The sequence below is a fragment of the Ambystoma mexicanum genome, chromosome 11, assembly GCF_040938575.1.
Source record: "Ambystoma mexicanum isolate Mex_15411 chromosome 11, UKY_AmexF1_1, whole genome shotgun sequence".
Lineage (NCBI taxonomy): Eukaryota > Metazoa > Chordata > Amphibia > Caudata > Ambystomatidae > Ambystoma > Ambystoma mexicanum.
This window is the reverse complement of record NC_090934.1, coordinates 1360502766-1360519863: the sequence shown is the minus strand read 5'-3', so window position 1 is coordinate 1360519863 and position 17098 is coordinate 1360502766. Positions and strand designations below refer to the sequence as shown.

Below are 17098 nucleotides of genomic sequence, written 5' to 3'. Positions count from 1 at the left end.
TTGTATCAAACCGCAGTTTGAACTTGCCGTTGACTGAGTCCTGCGTGTATACTGGTGGAGGGAGTTGGGCTCTCCAAGTCCGCAGACTTCCAGCATCGCTCTGACATACCTGGGAGTTCGTCCCAAGAATAGCAGATGTGACATAATTGGAGATTTCTGTGGTCTCTACACCTAGCAAGCGGGATCATTTATTGAAGATTTCATTGTTCCAGTTCAGAATGTTTAAATTCAGCACAACTGATTAAGTGGCGTGTGTGTTGCCCCAATATACACATTGCACATTTTTAATTTTCATACAAATCTCATTCACTTTCCTGGGCAACAAAAGTGCTATAGAAGGTGCTTGTTTGTTGAACTCCTACATTGTTAAGTGTCTTTCAGTCCTTTAAAATCAACAAGGTGTGGCAGAGATGGAGTAGATTATGTTATGTCATTTGATATTTGTATAGCACCTACACCCATTGTTATGGATTTGAAGCGCTGTGGGGCGACATAACATGAACTTAAAGAATCGTAATACTTGAACTAAATAGCTTACTTAAAAGATGTATGGATTGCTAGATTCTGCCAGGGAAGAGCGTCGCCTCGCCCCCTTTTTGCTGCCTTCTCCTGCTTGGGTGATGAAACCCTTAGGCCCTGATACACAAGCACATTTTATAATGGCTCTGTCCCATAGGGAAACACTCTGTGAATCAGGCGCTTCAAATCTAAGACGTTTGACTGGGAGTAACTGGCGCTAGTTATCAGCGTTCTATAGTAAGCAGGTATCTTCTCATAAATGCATATTAACCCTTTCCTCTCCAGGGGGCTGCATTTGGACTTTATGCATTCTCCGTTCAGCGCTTTATACGAAGTTGCCATCAACAGCCCTGGGTTGCTGTATCCATCAGACCTCCCACCACCATACGAGGCTGTTGTAGGTCAAGCATCTGCTAGCCAGGTAAGATCACTTTTATTATAATTATATCGTCAACCTGTTTTTTTTTTAAATTTAATAAAGTGTTTAATGCTGGATTCCTCTTCACTGTAATAGTCGGCGTTATTATCCAATGTAATGGTTCTTAATATTTCGACCTCTGAATAATAAATCAGGTTGTCATCACTGTTGACACCAGTGTCTACGCAGCAAACGCTTAACCCACTGAGTTGCCAAGCCGCGAAATCAAGTCTGTTAGAACACAAGTGGAAACCTCTACACCAATACCCATTCTTTTCAAAGTTTCCTGTAGTTTCAAAGTTTTCTTTTTAAGGAACCAAAAAGCACAGTGGGGCGAAGATAGATAAATACATTGACAGCGTATTTTCAATTACATCTTTTGAATCCATTTGTGGAATGTTCTGCATTGCTTTTAGCAGACTATAAATGTTCAGAGCTATTCAAATTACTCTTAATACAATTCCCTTGGTGTGCATAGCAATGGACTGGCTGCTTTGTAATCTGCAGACGGAAGACCTCCTTCACTTGATAGTTGGTGTTTTTGACTGAATTACAGCTGATAAGTGTTTTATAAGTAGCTGAGCCTAAAAATGTTTCACATTCCTTTAGTCAAATCTCTGAATTTGACAAACATAAAACGTTATCAATTGCTTTCAGGCCAAGATGAAAGTTACCTGGAAATCCTTGCTTTGTATTTACGGTAACAATAAGCGGTCTGGGGAGTAAGGTGAAATGAGGATATAGAAGAGGACCTTTGCACCGGTGCCCGTTCACTTTTGCACAGTTGTAACACTAGGAACAACGTTGCACTGCTGCAAAAATATATTGAAAGGCTGCAACGTTCATTCATCGACGGTCTTTTTTTCGATGGGATTTTCAGAGAAAATGTTAGCTCATTGAAAAATATAGGGGGTTGTGGGTAAGGCAGAAAGTAGGAAGGAGATCCTGTTTAATCGTGCTGAACACTGCAGAGTAACGAGAGTGGAATCGCCCTGTTAATGAATCGGAAACTTGGTTTTCCGAGCAGTGGAACAAGTGTTTTTATTCATGCAGCCGACACGTGTTTCGACGTAGTGGGGTCATTTTCAAGGCAATAAGGGATTGAGGGGACTGGTTACGTCCTGGTGTATGTTCGAAGGCCCAGTATGCTGGATCAATTCACAATTCAGTGGGTATCCACAAGGTTGAGATAACAAGGCCTGTAGGACTCTAGTCAGAGTCTCCTGATGGCTGCACTGTGTTGTGGGTAAGGGTATACAAGGGGGGGAGGGTCGGGAATAGTGTAACATTAACAAGGGAGAGGGTTTGGGGAAATCCCCCTAAAAACATTTGGCAAGAAACCCACTGAAAAAAACCCAGTCGACGAATGAACATCGAACCATTGAAAGAATGTTTTTTGCTTTAGGGCAATTTTTTTAATTGATGTGTCAAATTGCACTTGCTCCGGTGCAAGGTTTGAGTAGTATGGCTCATGGTGAGGCTGGTGAATTATGCGCCATTACTTTCTTTCAGATGTGACGTCGTCACCTGTTTCTGTTTATCACACATCATCCACTTTTATGCTGTTTGATGTTTGGCAAATCATGGCAGTGCTAGGCAAGCAGCACCAGAGGGGAATCTATGGGTAGATTGGCACACCAGGCATTAGAGGGGCAACCAGGGATCTGGCGGGTGTCCAAGGTAGTAGAGCTCAGCTCATTCTGTGCCGGTGCTCAATTCACTGCCATACATGAATGGCCCGTCATCCTTTATCAGCCCATGAGGGATTGTGAATTGTGGCATGCAGTGGTGGCAGCCTATGTCAGGAGGTCTGGGTAAGGAAACTCTGATCTTTTAAATGTGATTTATTCTAATAGAGTGATAAGTCCGTCAATGGAACTACTGCACAGGAGCGTCTATTGGCAGCATCAGCAAACCCATTACTGGGTGTTTTGCAGAAAATGTATAGTGATGATACAAAACCTTGTTAATGGAGTGGACGGGACTTGCAACATTAATATGGGGCACACAGATTGAGAAAGACAAACATTGTTATTATTATTGTTTGGGTATATATTGAACACAGACCTAGCTACAGGAAGGAACTGAGCAGTTTACAATCATAGGGGGAAGCGCAAGGTTAGCAAGAAGAGAAACAAGAGAGTGGGGATCTAACAGCAGGGGAGGGAGGGTAATTATCGGCAATGGATCTACAAGTAACCGGGGAAGGAAACGGTGGGGAGCAAATCACCCAGCCTCAGGTAGGATCGGGAGTGTATAATGTGTGCACCTAGGTGTTAGGGAGGAGACATTCCTTGAAGGGGAGGGGTTTGAGCTCCTTTCTAAACTGTAGAAGCCAGGGGACAAGTCAGATGTTGATGGGGGGGATGTCCCAGAGTCTTGGGATGTAGACGGAGAAAGGCCTGTCTTCTGTTTTTTCCTTCCTGCACTGGCTGAGTTCAAGTCTGCACATGTCCTTGCATCTGGTGGATCTCAGGCCTCCAAAGATGTTATCCTTCTCAGTGAAGTAGTTTCGGGACTTCAGGGGTAAGGCATTGTAGATGATGCAGCAGGACTTGAAGGTGATACAGGCTTGCTGCATTAGCCGGCGCAGTTCAATGAGGGTCGGGGTGATGTGGTTGAATTCGTGCAGTCCTTTGATGAGAGGTGCTGCAGCATGCAGGACATATCTCAGAGGAGCCTGGGTAGTCACCCAAAGGCCTTCCAAAAGGACATTGCCACAATCCAGCTGGAAGAGGGCCAAGGCTTGGACAGCGGATCTGAAGTTGTTTTCTGGGATGAAGGGCTGGATTTCCTGCAAGAGAGAAAGTTGTTATCAAGCCGTTTGTGTCTTCCTTGCTATGTGCTGCTTGCAAGAAAGGTGTCTGTCAATGTCAAACCCAAGAGACTTGGCACGGGTGGCAAGCTGGGATATGAAGCCCTCGAGGTGCATAGCAGAGAGTCAGGTCTGAGTGCGATCAAATGTGTTGAGACATAAGCAATTGAAAAAGTTTACACAAAATTACACTTTAGGTAGTCTATCGTGGGGGTTGAGGCTACTGTGGGTGGGAGTAGATGGTTCAAGAGAGAATAGGTGCTTTTTGAGAGCTGTTTTGAGACCTGTCTCTCTGGAGATGTTCCTGATCCTCTGGTGTTAGGGAGTTTCTAGTGATGGCGGCCAGGAGTGAGAATGTACGAAAATGGCGGCCAGGAGTGAGTGTGAGGTGGATAATGAGGTTTTGAAGAGCCTTGGATCTGAGCGTGCAAAGGGGAGCATAATGTGAGATCGAGCCAGTCATGTAGATGGAGGGCAAGTTTGTGAACAGATTTAAAGATAAAGTGAAGAAGTTTGAAATGGGATGAGTTGTGAATTGGGAGCCGTCCAGCATGAAATCAGTGAGCGGAGGCGTTTCACAATCAAAGGGGCATTAAAGGGGATACATGTGGCAAAGTTAATAACTTTATTGGGAGGTCAAGGTAGCAGTCCTACAAAGAAGTCATAAAAGTAGTAGTGCCGGATTCTGATGACTAGTGAGGAGGTTAGAGTTTTAGTAGAGTGGAAAGTGAGGTACAAAGGGGACGGATTGTAGGATGTTGAGGAGGATGAATTTGCTGTTCTGGTAGCAGTAATGAATTGATGAAATGAGAAGATCAGAGGCAAAGGAAAAAAGGATTGGCAGTAGTCAGCGAAAATGCACTTGAATGATTGGAAAGTTTAGCATTCCAGTCGCAATTTTCAGCTATTAATATTCCTGTAGCAAACGGAAAGAAAATGGCAGACAAGTTGTTGGAGATGGGGCAGTCACATGATGGCTCATTGTTGCTTAACACGAAACAAAAAAAACAGTTTAATGTTCGATTTTAGAGCAGTCTGCTCATCTTCCTGTGCTGAAGCAGGGCCACCAATCAGTTACCAGAGGATGTGGCTTTATTGAGGCGCCCCTTTATGTCAGTTTTGGCAGAAATGGGATCTCAGATGTTGCCTGATAATTGGCTAATTGACCTCAATCATGCATTTATTTATCTAAATGTGCCCCTAGGACACATGCAATGAGGCGTGATGCCACAGTTGGGTGAGAAACTAAGTGATGGCTTCATTATCTGAACACAGTGCCACTCGCCTGGGAAGCCGGAGAGGGAGAAATGCTTTTTACTATGTGTGTGCCTGCGGCCCATCATGGCAAAGACCCTGTGAATCCAGCCCTACTGTGACAAGCCCACACAGATCATGAAGAACCCCAACTCACGACTACATACTCAACCCGAGAAGATGGAGTAATGAGGCTCAAGCCTCGGTATCCAAAATCCACCACTGGTGGATACAATCTGACAGCAAGTAGAAAAAAGAAAGAGAGTGTACCTGCCTGTGTGTCCCACCCATACATGGACATACATGGACTGTGAGACTGCAATTCCATATGATGTCACGATTTAAATATGTAAAGGTATTCCTATTGCTGAGTTCAGTTGAGTAGGTGGTTTCCTGCTTGCTGAACCCATGCTCAAGTGGATGCATTCAGGGGCATGCAACCTCTGGCTCTCCAGATCTTTTGTACTACAACTCCCACCAGCCCTTGCCAGCATAGTGAAGGATAGGGGATCATGGAAGTCGTAGTCGAAAAATCTGCAGAGCTACAGGTTGCAGAACACTAATTTAGGCATTGTTATATTATAAGGAGTTGCATGCCACTTTAGGGCCTGCTGCTCAGTGCCTCAGAGAATAAGAGGATTGCTGCCAACTGCTAGTGTGCACGTTCCCTATTCCAATAAAGTTTCCTTTTGAAGTGGGAAAACACAAAATATAACTTCACGATACAGAATATATTTAAGACGGGCCTTTATCTGGGTTTGTGATATGCTCCAGTAGCTTTAAAGGTTCTGAAATGTTGTTTGAGTCACAAGAAACGTTTTTGAATCCGTATTTTTTGTGATAAAAAATAAAGAAAGGCAATGTGGCTGCTTTGTGGAAAAATGGGCCTTGTTGGGACAGGTCAAATGGGCTTAGACTTGAGTTGGAGCAGAGATTTCTGCGTCCCCAAACAAAGGGCCTGAAGTGCCCCCGCCACCCTAACAATGGGCACAGTTGTTATGTTTTAAGGGACAGTTGGTAGCCCTTTGCTGGTAATGCCATACACAGCCCTTTAAAATGGCCTTATTGCAGTACGGGCCCCACAAAGCCTTGCTTCATGTTCGACATTTCTAATGTGCACCCCCTGTTGACGGTAGTAACACAAAAGATGGGTAACCCCTTCGTAGCTGACAGAGGGGAAGCTGCAAACAATAATCGCACAGTGGTCATGTCAAGCGGAAACATACAACTTAATGCACGAGGAAAAACAGACAATAATGGAAGAAAGAAAACCCAAAACAGGCACAACAGATCAACCCAAGAAAAGCATTATTTTTTTAAAAGACCTTAGTCATTTTATTATTATTACAACAATAAATGAAAAATACCTATTAAATCTGCATGAGCCCATACTAAATATTGGCTTGTTTGTGTAAGTGTAAAGTGCATCGCCATTAAAGTGCTTGTCATACCCTTTAAGAAGAAGCGTCTAAATAGTACACGCCTCTCGCGCACAGCTGGAACACCAGGAACCCTGAATGAGTGAAGGGAATCACTCAAAATGGGGGCTGGTGGTCATAGGTGCATCTGCCTAATACTGACTAGAATCTCAGCAATATGCAATCTAACAATAGTGATATACACAGCAGTTGGCAATGGGGTGCTGTTCGTCGACTACTCAAACGTCAGGACAACATGATGAACTAAAGTCAGCCTGGCGATAATTGTTGGTGGTCTTCATCAGGACAGCGCACTCCCTTGAAAGTGGTTGTCACTTGATGTTAAATATATACAATTATGAAACAGTTCTGAAGCCAGCAATGAATTGCCTAAAAACCAAAACCGGTGTGCCAAACCATTATCTCAACCAGTAAGGCTGGTCCAAAATCCTGTGATTTAATCCAGAAGTATGGAGGCCATGCTGGAAGCAGATCACACTGAATGAATGAAGTTAAGATAGCTGGAAAAGTAGGAACCTCACATCAGTTGAGGCAAAAGATGGTCATGGTGGCTGGATCATTGAGTCGAACCAGTAGTCAGTGGTGGTCAGAAGTCATCGGCCTTGTTTTCATATAGCATAGATTTCAATGGCTTTCAGATGCGGGATCTTCGCTCGGGGATACATCCGGGAATGCCGAGAATGCCCCATTGGCAACAGTTGTGTATATTACTATTCTTAGATTACATATTGCATATTGCTGAGAAAATGTTTTTCTTGGGTTGATCTGTTGTGCCTGTTTTGGGTTTTCATTCTTCCATTATTGTCTGTTTTTCCTCATGCATTAAGTTGTATTGTTCCGCTTCACATGACCACTACACCCTGTTGACGGTGCCATGCTGGACTGTTTCAGTGTGTGCTGGCACTCTCACATGCCCAGTGCTCCATCAGAATGTTTCCCTTCCCCAGGGTTTTCTGGGGACGCCTCTCCACTTCTTGGTAGGATGTGTTGCGAGTGACTAAAGGGCAGAACCCCTTTAAGAGAGAAAGACACAGAACAGTGGGAGGGAGCGGGAAGGAAGAGGAGGGGCTAGAGAGGGAAAACGGCAGTTGTAAAGTGGAGGAATAAAGTGAGGTTAGATGGAATGGGGCTCCTGTGCCGTTAATGGAGTGCAAGTGGAGGAGGGCCGTATGATGTACGACAGGATGTAGGGACCAGTTCAGAGGTCTCACAAGGTGACACATTCTAGGATGCTCCTATGCAGATGAGGCTGCGGCTCTGTAAATATGGCTCTGGTGAGTGTGAGACAGCGGCTTCAGTGTTGATGAAGGCCCCGCCACACCCCTTATGCAATTCCACTGTGTGCCTGAGGCACGAGTAGCAGGGAACCTGAAGATTTACAGTGCCTTGTCCAACAGTCTCCCTTTATGATTTTAGGCCTTTGTGTCATCATGCTTTCTAGAATTGACTTGACTAGGGATGAATTAGCCAGGACACTTTATTTGCCATCTCCTCAAGGATTAGTATCACCTATCCCGGTGTTTGCTCATTGTTTGATTTCACAAATCTTCTGGATGCAAGACAGAAATTGGATCCTGGAATATGTTTGGTCCTGTCGTACACTGGATTGTTTCTGGGCTAAAAATTATTTAGGGATTGTAAAATTTTAGTTTAGACCGCCTCTCTACATGCCATACTGGGTCTTGGAATGGAAATCTGTCAGTTGAGTAGAGAATATCACTGAATTGCTCGAATAGGTAGGTTCAGAAAATCCTTTTTAAAACATTTTTTTGAGGTTCCATGGTAGTTTTATTATCAAGAAAGATGCTCCCTGCAAGGGAGCCGCACCATCTGCTGCTCCGGTCCCTGGGCAACTGATGGATACTGTCTCACACGGAGCGTGTCACACAGGATCATTCAAAGGGCGAGTAATCAGAAAATTCTACTGTATGGAAGAAATGCATTTGAAAATGTATGAAATTAAAAGAGGGGCCTTAGCCCAGAAATGGGAGGAAGCTTAGGTTTTTGGTGTTTAGAGTAAATAGTTCGTCAGAGGTGCTGTCAGTCGTCTGATCTGGCACTTGGTTCAGTGTCCTCTTAGAACACTGTATAGTAAGGCCCACATCCTACTATATTATTGTTAAAAGGACGTTTGGGAGCATGGGGTAAATGTATTGTTCCATTTAACTTGATATTTCCAGGTAAATGAATACATACATAGATAGTTTAAAATGCTTCACAGCAGCTTCATACTTGCCATAGTACACAGTGAGCCAGAACATTATTTTTTAAGATTTATTTTTTTCTATTTAAATATTCCCATTCTTTATTAACCTCACTTTCCTTTATAAATACCGTAGAACGTCCTTGCATGGTTTCACCCTGGTTTATGAAATTCGACCAGTGGATCTGGAAATGTTTTTTCAGTTGCCATTGAATTTCATTCATACCCTACTTGACTGATTGTGGCACCGCTGGTATGCATTTTCATTATGGTCAATTTAATATGTAACCCTGTAGATATGCCGTAGCCTGAACCAGGTGTAAATCGGGTGACCATATGCATACAGGCCAACTGGGAATGATTTTTTCCATGTTGTGCAAGCAATCAAAGTTTAATGAAACTGTAGATTTTCCAAGTTCCTCTCTTGCTTCCTGACGTGTGTGCTTTTCCCATGATGAATTCAATGCAAGATGACCCCCAAATGAAAAAGAAATCAGCATATTTAAATGATATCACACGCCATGCCGCAGGCCTCTTGCTTCTAAGCGTGGAATAATAGACGATATTATTAGCCCACTTAATAACCCTTATGTTGGTGATCCTAGATGGATAAAAGGGTTGCATCTGGCCCAATGGGTTTGGAACCTGCTAACTCCAAGCTGACCCCATGCCTCAGTTAAGCACTTAGTTCACTTATCTCTGCTTCTGTTCCTGTTTTTTTATTCAAAAGTGTTTCCATTTTCTATTTTTTTCTTTACAAATATATTTCTCTTTTGTTATTTCGGGGTAGACCACAGGCCCATTGAAAAGTTACTGCACCTCTTTTAGTGCAAGGCTGCTTCATTCACGCAGAGCAGAGTGTGCTGGATCTGGCTAGCAGTCTTAGGTGGATGAGAACTCAGAATAAACACTGTGCCTGTCTCTGAAAGCACGCCATGAATTGAAATCGGAAAAAAACACAAACAAATAATCTAAGTCATTGGGCCTCATTACGAGGTGGGCGGCAAGGGAATACTGGCACCGGTAAGGGCACCGGCGCGGGTAATCCCTTACCGCCCTACTACGAGTTCCCTTTTGCGGGTCCTTCCTGAACGCCTGGTTTTAGCAGGCGTTAAGGACGGGACCCGCAAAGGGATACCGGGGTCAATAACGGTACTGCAATTTGCGGTACCATTATTGCCGCCTTCCCATTGAGCCCTATGGGGGCTCAAATGGGAATGGGGAATGGCCCTGGTGAATGGGGAATTACCGGTCCCGCCGACCTCGGAATGCACTGGTAATTGCTCCATTCACCAGGCCGGAGTCGGAACGGTTTTGGAGGCAGACATGGCGCTAACAGCGCCATGGCTGCCTCCAACCTCGTAATGAGGCCCATTGAATTAGTGACACAAAGGGCCTCATTCCGAGTATGGAGGTAATCATGGCGCTATTAGCTAGGGCACAAAGGGTTTACCAGCACCAGTGTCCTTACCAGTGCCCGGTATCCCTTTGCGCCCAACTCGTAATGAGGGCCAAAATGTCAAACTGCAAGCATAGCAACAAGGTGCTAAATGTCTTGAATTTTTTAAGGTACCTCCTTAACGCTCCACTAGCCTCTTATCTACATGGTTAACACTGGTCCCTTCGGAAATTATCCTTGCCTTTATATGTGATGTCAAACTAAGCACCCGTTTTTTTGTTCCAATTTTCCGGGGCGCACAGCAGGCTGAATGGTGCTATATTACTGTGATCTCACTAATGGACTTCTTTTAATACTCTTGTGAAACTCTTTAAGAGCCGTAGGGTTTTATATTGCTTATGCATGCCCTACAAATTGGCCATATTCTGACTTTAGGTGTCTGTCCATATACTTCCTAATTTGGTCAGGCAGTAGGAACTGTGCCCCCCTACGTTCTGGTAGCGTGCAGGCAAATCTTTTCTGTGCCCCCAGGGATGTAGGCATTGAAAGATGTAATACATGTTCACATATTTAAGAATAAATACGGTGTGACGAAGAAATCACCCAGTGGTCCTGACAATTTTTGTATTTTATGGCCATAGACTTGTTCAAGAGCTTTGTAATCATACTCTTTTGGAAAGCTCAATGTTCCAGCATGTTTAGTTTACTCTCACAGATGCCCCAGTAATTCCAGAATTGATTACTTTTTTCGATTCGGGCAGATATAAATATGATGATTTAAAGACTGCAGTAAATATTACACCATATACATTGACTGACCATGAATCTTTCAATCTATTTAGACACAAAGAATTGACAAGATGGACATTAAAGGATAATCTCCTATTCTCTGCCATCAGTCTTCTGACGCCTCACAGCGTCCAATCTTCTTGCGGCCTGATGCCTGTGTGCTCTGGCGCATTACAAGTGCAAAAATACAAAATACAAAGGGGAAGTTCTCTCAGGAATGTTATTGGGCCAATGGATCGGGAACTTATGTTTGAGCATATATCGATGGATCCGGAAAAAAATTCCAATGTATCTTACCTTCGGTTTTCTCACATTTACACATCCAAAACTCAAGGGTCGGAAACCGCCATCTTGTGCTAATCTTATCTGTTGATCTATCGCCCTCAGTTCAAGTGCCCTCACAACAGTAAATCACATCACCTGCCCCTCAAGCTGACATCATTAGACACTTACGCCCCTTGTCACAACTGCAGTGCACGTCTCATTTGAATGTCCTCTGTGCACAGTCTATTGACGTGTCTCCATGGAAATGTCAAGATGCCTCTTTCCTTGATAAGTATCAACAAACCCTTTCTGATCAGACAACATTGGAGTTTCTTCTTTCTTCCAGTCAGTCTATTACATTCCGAGCCTCCATGACTTTCTTTTGCTCTGTTCAGATATCTACCAAGAACACTACCTAAAATAAATGTACCATGGAAGAGGTTCCTATTTAATTTGTGTTTATATAATGTAAACATTTCTCTACCAAGCCATATTAACATTCTATATTTACATTACTTCTTTTTTATATGTACCAATGCGAAATGTCAACGTTTGGGCCTTTTTGTCTTGTCTTTGCACTATGGGTTTTTGTAACATGTCTGTTTCTCCTGATCATTTTCTTTTACATTGTATTTTAAACTGAAACCTCATTTCGTTATTTTACCCAAATTACACATTTTTATTTTTCTCCCATAGTTGAGTTGATACTTCTTCAATACTTAAGAATTATGGCAACAATTCAGCCCTACCTGCACAAGCCAGAGTACACAGAAGAGGAAATGGTTGAGAGAGAAAGAAGCAGAAAAGATGTGGAATCTACTGAAAGTCGCTACGATCAGTCACATGATTGTGATCCTACTCGCATGGAAGACATTTCCACTTGGTGTACCTGCCATCTATGTGAGGTAATGCCAACCTTGGTGGAGAACTGCTGTTGCAGAAAAAACTCTGGCTACATGGCCTACATAGCCGAAGAACAGCCTCCACCACTATGCGTTACTTGGCTGCATGACTTCAGGGCGGCCTGCCTTACACGATCTGTGTTGAGAATGATGATGGTCCTGATGCACGAACTTAGAGCTACAATTCGCCCTTATTCTCCAAGTAAGTTTTGTGTTTATACGTTTTATTTGTGACAACCTTGAACTGTAGCCATTTATGTTGTTGTTCTACTAAATTGTGAGTTTGATGGTTCACTGACGATATACATTTCCGTATATTTGAAGAAAGGTATAGCTCTTACTTCAAGGCAAACTATTCAACATTCTATTTAACAACTTAACAATAATATTTCTTTTACTTTAATGCTAAAAAACATTTCCCAATGTTCCTATATTTTAATGTTCGAAAGAACGTACACATTTCTATTGAAAATAATTGTAGCGCCAGTACTTTACTCTCAAAGGAACTTTTTTTTTAAACATATCAATGCCTTGCATTTTAGAAGATAGGCCAAAAAAGATAAATTCAATTATTGGATTTATTCAACAAAACTATTTCTGTATTTGTTACACACATGGTCCAGGCTTGTGACCTATTGAGCATTTACTTGGTGGATTGATGGAAGACTGTGATTCTGTGTTCGATGAGTAATACCTGCCTGTGTGGTTCGAGTCATTTGTGAAGAATTCCCTAGTGACTCCGGACAATACAATGGATTTATACACACAGTACCTCAACCACAGCAGTATAATTTGTAGTTTGTATAAACTATCAACCTTTTCTAAAGAAAACAAGCATTTTACTAACATATTTAACTTTCAATAACGAATATATGTATACAATAATTGTACTTTGTATCTTTTCCAATTATTTCAATTTTCTATGTGTTTCATTTAAAGTTTTCGCCTTTCCTTTCAAATCTCAAGTTTTCCACAACTACATACAACAAGGCACAAACACCACAATTAAAATAAAAAATAATCTGTACTTGCATTAAAAGGGCAATTGCTATTCATATTCTTATCATTTATTCACATGTTACTTTTTGCCTTCATGTACTCTATATTATATTAGATTCTATTTCAGAATAAACAACTCTTTCAACAATGTTCTGTCATAATAAATACAATCAATGCGGTAGTATGACAAGTGAATAAAAAAAATGTGCAACTCACCATCACCTCTAAGTATACTATAATATTAAAAAATGGATGCTATACCATCATGTTCAAGAAAGATTATTGTCACGGCCTTCAGTCATCTTTGAATATCACTCTGACTATTTCCAAACCAAAGTGTTATCCCTTATCAATGCACTCATTTGTTCAATGCCTTTTTTGTTTCTTTTTTTTTTTTTTGGACCAGCAGGTTCATCACAGTGTTAGTGAATGTACAACTCAGTGGGCCTCATCACGAGTTGGGCGGTATCCCCGGCTGTATTAACACCGGGGCTATTAGCATTACCGCCAAACGCCCAGCACATTTGGGAATTACCCATTCCCCATTGGGCCCAATAGGGAATTTTTGGCGCTTTTACCCCAACGGTAAAAGCGCGGCAGTAATAATGGCAAAAAATTGACAAAATCGTGGTGGATTTGCCCCCAGCTCAGAGATAGGGGTAAATCTGCCAAGCCCGTGATTTGGCAGACCATTGAATGCAGCAGTAATATTATTACCGCTGCATTTATGGGTCACCGAAAAACTCATGATGTGTTCTAGTGTCTATTGACAATTGTCTACCTAGGACCTGTTGTCTCCATACTCTCCTTTGAAGTCCACATCCCTGCATTGAACATATCTTGGTTTCCTTTGACAAGATTCCTGGCCTTTTACACTGGTTTCATCCTTATCCATCCTCCCTTTGGTATCAATGTCAGTTCTAACCTTGGCCCATGCACTCACAAGGGGGCTGGGCGGATGGGAATGCAAAAGGTGCTGAATACCATGTACACCACAATGGGGTCTTTCGCATTGGGGACCATTGGCCACATGGCCACTGCAGACCCAGTTTCACCACATTCCCCTTTGAAGACCCCCTTCCTGCATACAACATATCTCTCTGTCCTTTGACTAGGTTCTGCGCTTTTTGCGCTCATCTCATCCACATTCATACCCCCTCTGGTATTAATGGCAGTTTGTTCCTGTGAACATGCACTCAAATGGGGGCTGAGTGGATGGGAACGCACAAGGTGCTGAATACCATGTACACCTCAAAGGGGTATTTCACACGGGGACCCTTGTCCACATGGTCACTGCAGACCCGGTGTCTCCATACTCCCCTTTGAAAATCCTGTCCCTGCAATCAACATATCTCTGTGCCCTTTGACTATGTTCCAGGCCTCTTGCTCTCCCCTAATCCACATCCATCCAGCCTATGGTATCAATGGCAGTTTGCACCTGTGACCATGCATTTACAAGGGGGCTGGGTGGATGGGAATGCACAGGGTGCTGAATACCATGCACAAGTCAAAGGGGTCTTCTGCCTGGGGACCATTGGCCAGACCTGGTGTCTCCATACTCCCCTTTGAAGACCCCGTCCCTTGCACTATTGTCATCCACATCCACCCCCCTCCTTTGTCAAAGGCAGTTCTCACCTGTGACCATGCTCTCTAGGGGGCTGGGTGGATCAGAACACACAAGTTGCTGAATGGCATATACAAGTCAAAGGAGTCTTGCCTCTAGGGAATATTGTCTGCATGTCCCCCGCGTACCCAGTGCCTCCCAGTCCCTGCGATCAACATATGTATGTGACCAATCACGAGGCCCTGGGCTCTTCCACTCACTTCATCTTCATACACCCACACCTTTATCAAGGGCAGTTCTCACATGAGAACATGCACTCTCGAATAGTTGGTTGTAGGTGCCCACATTCATCTTTGAAATTTGCTGTCATCAAACCCTCAACACCATAGATGTTTAAACATACCCAAGTATGGCTATGTAACAATAGGACATCACGACCCATAAAAAAAAGGCAACTAAATTTAGGGTCAGTCCATTCATGCAACAAATTCACATAAACACCCACTTTTCTAAGCATTTGCAAACTCCTTCAAACTTAGCAAGAAAACATCTCTGCTGTCTACTATAGATCTTATCTTCGCACCTCGTGTTATCTGCGTTGCTGAATCGCCCCATTGTTTTTTTTCTATTACAGGTAATTGAACTCTTGGTTATAACCGCGGACTCGTGTTCAACTTTGTGCCTTTATAGTGCTGTTTACTCAATTTCCATCCGATTTTTATGTTCATGAATCTCAATGACTTCACCCTGCAAGCAACATATATATGTGACCATTCACCAGGCCCTGGGCTCTTTCACTCGCTTCATCCATATACACCAAAGGCAGTTCTCACATGAGAGCATGCGCTCTCAATAGTTGGTTGTAGGTGCCCACATTCTTCTTTGAAATTTGATGTCATCAAACCCTCAACGCGATCAATCTTTAAACGTACCCAAATATGGCTATGTAATGAAAGGACATCAAGTCCTCTTGTTATCCTCATTGTTGAATCACCCCGTTGATTTTTCCTATTACAGGAAATTGAACTCTTGGTTATTACTGCATCCCTGTGTTCAACTTGGTACCTTTATAGTGTTGTTTACTCAATTTCCATCCAATTTCTATGTTCATGAATCTCAAAGATTTCATCATTACCAACCTGTCTAAATATTATTATTTCTTGAATTACTAAATCACAAGACAGTGTATTTTTCACAAATGTAATGTTTTGTCATCCCTCTTTTGTTTTGGTGGCTCAAATGATGATCAATGTACCAGTAATACATTTCTTTCTGTGACAGACCATTGACTTAAAAGTACTTAAAAACACTTTGTTTGTCTGGCTGGTCAGACTATGTTACAGGGCAGTTACCAAACTGTACAGCACGTTGTCTTTGCAAGCTTTTTATTGGTTTAATTAATCATTGTCATACATTATTAAGTTAATGTTTTAATATTTATTTCTAGATCTTCCAGACAATGCCTTCATGTATCATTTTGGGATGCCATAATATCAGCCATATCAAACTCTGGGTACAGTTATGCACATTTCCCAAAGGATCTGTCGTTGATAAGAACATGGTTGTTCAATTGTGGATTTCCAGATCCAGGATTGACAGCAGAGCCACGGATGTCTTGGAGGATGTGAGGGGCAATCGATTCAGCGGCTGCAGCATACACTTCTTGGAAGATATGTACACACCATCAAAGTTCACAAATTACTTTCCATTGCTGTTCCAACTGTATTTCAGCACACACTGAGTCAAACATTGAACGTTGAAAGATTAATGTATGTTCATATATACACAATTGTGTACATATATATACCACCTTCGACCCGTCTTATGCAAACCTTACAATGGGTTACTGGGAGAAATATGAGGCTTGGAAAGAAGAAAATGAAAGGTCCACTAACAAAGTGGTCACGTGGCAACGCTATATTGATGATTTATTCATCATTTGGAAGGGCAGCTCCGAAGAATGGATGGACTATGTGGAACAGCTGAATGTTAATGAATACAACCTAAAATTCACTGAGACCCACATTCCCAAAGAAGTAGTCTTCCTGGATGTCACAGTTCTAGTAGAAGATGGCAAGATTAGAACAAAGTTGTGTCGGAAACCAACAGGAGTAAATGCTCCGTTACATGCTAATAGTGCGCATTGCCAAAATGTAATTTGGAGCATCCCATATGGTGAGTTTTTTACGCCTACGGAGGAACTGCTCCGAACTCAGTTTGTATGACGAAGAAAGTAAAATTACAGCGTGGGGGTTCAAAAAACAATGTTACACTAAACAAATCATTCAGAGAGCATATCTCAAGGCACGTCAATGTGAGAGGTCAATATTATTATTGGATCGCATTAATAGGACACCGAGCATTCACAAAGAGGCTGTAACTCGTCTGATACTGACGTATGGGCAATCAGCCAAGAACATCAAAAGCATTATACGGAAACATTGGAACTCATTGGTTGTGGACATTGATCTGAGACAAACACTGGGTAATTACTCAAACCTTTCATTTTGGAAGTGCTCCTCCATTAAAGACA

The 17098-nt window shown here is 42.5% G+C and overlaps 1 protein-coding gene across 1 annotated transcript in view; it reads left to right on the top strand.

Moving 5' to 3' along the window:
• Positions 1-17098, top strand: part of ENTREP2 (endosomal transmembrane epsin interactor 2) — a 1566028-nt gene that overhangs the window by 1318437 nt on the left and 230493 nt on the right. Inside the window, exon 7 of the mRNA XM_069624928.1 lies at positions 805-940. Within this exon, the coding sequence (XP_069481029.1) occupies positions 805-940 (136 nt within the window). The remainder of the gene's footprint in view (positions 1-804; positions 941-17098) is intronic.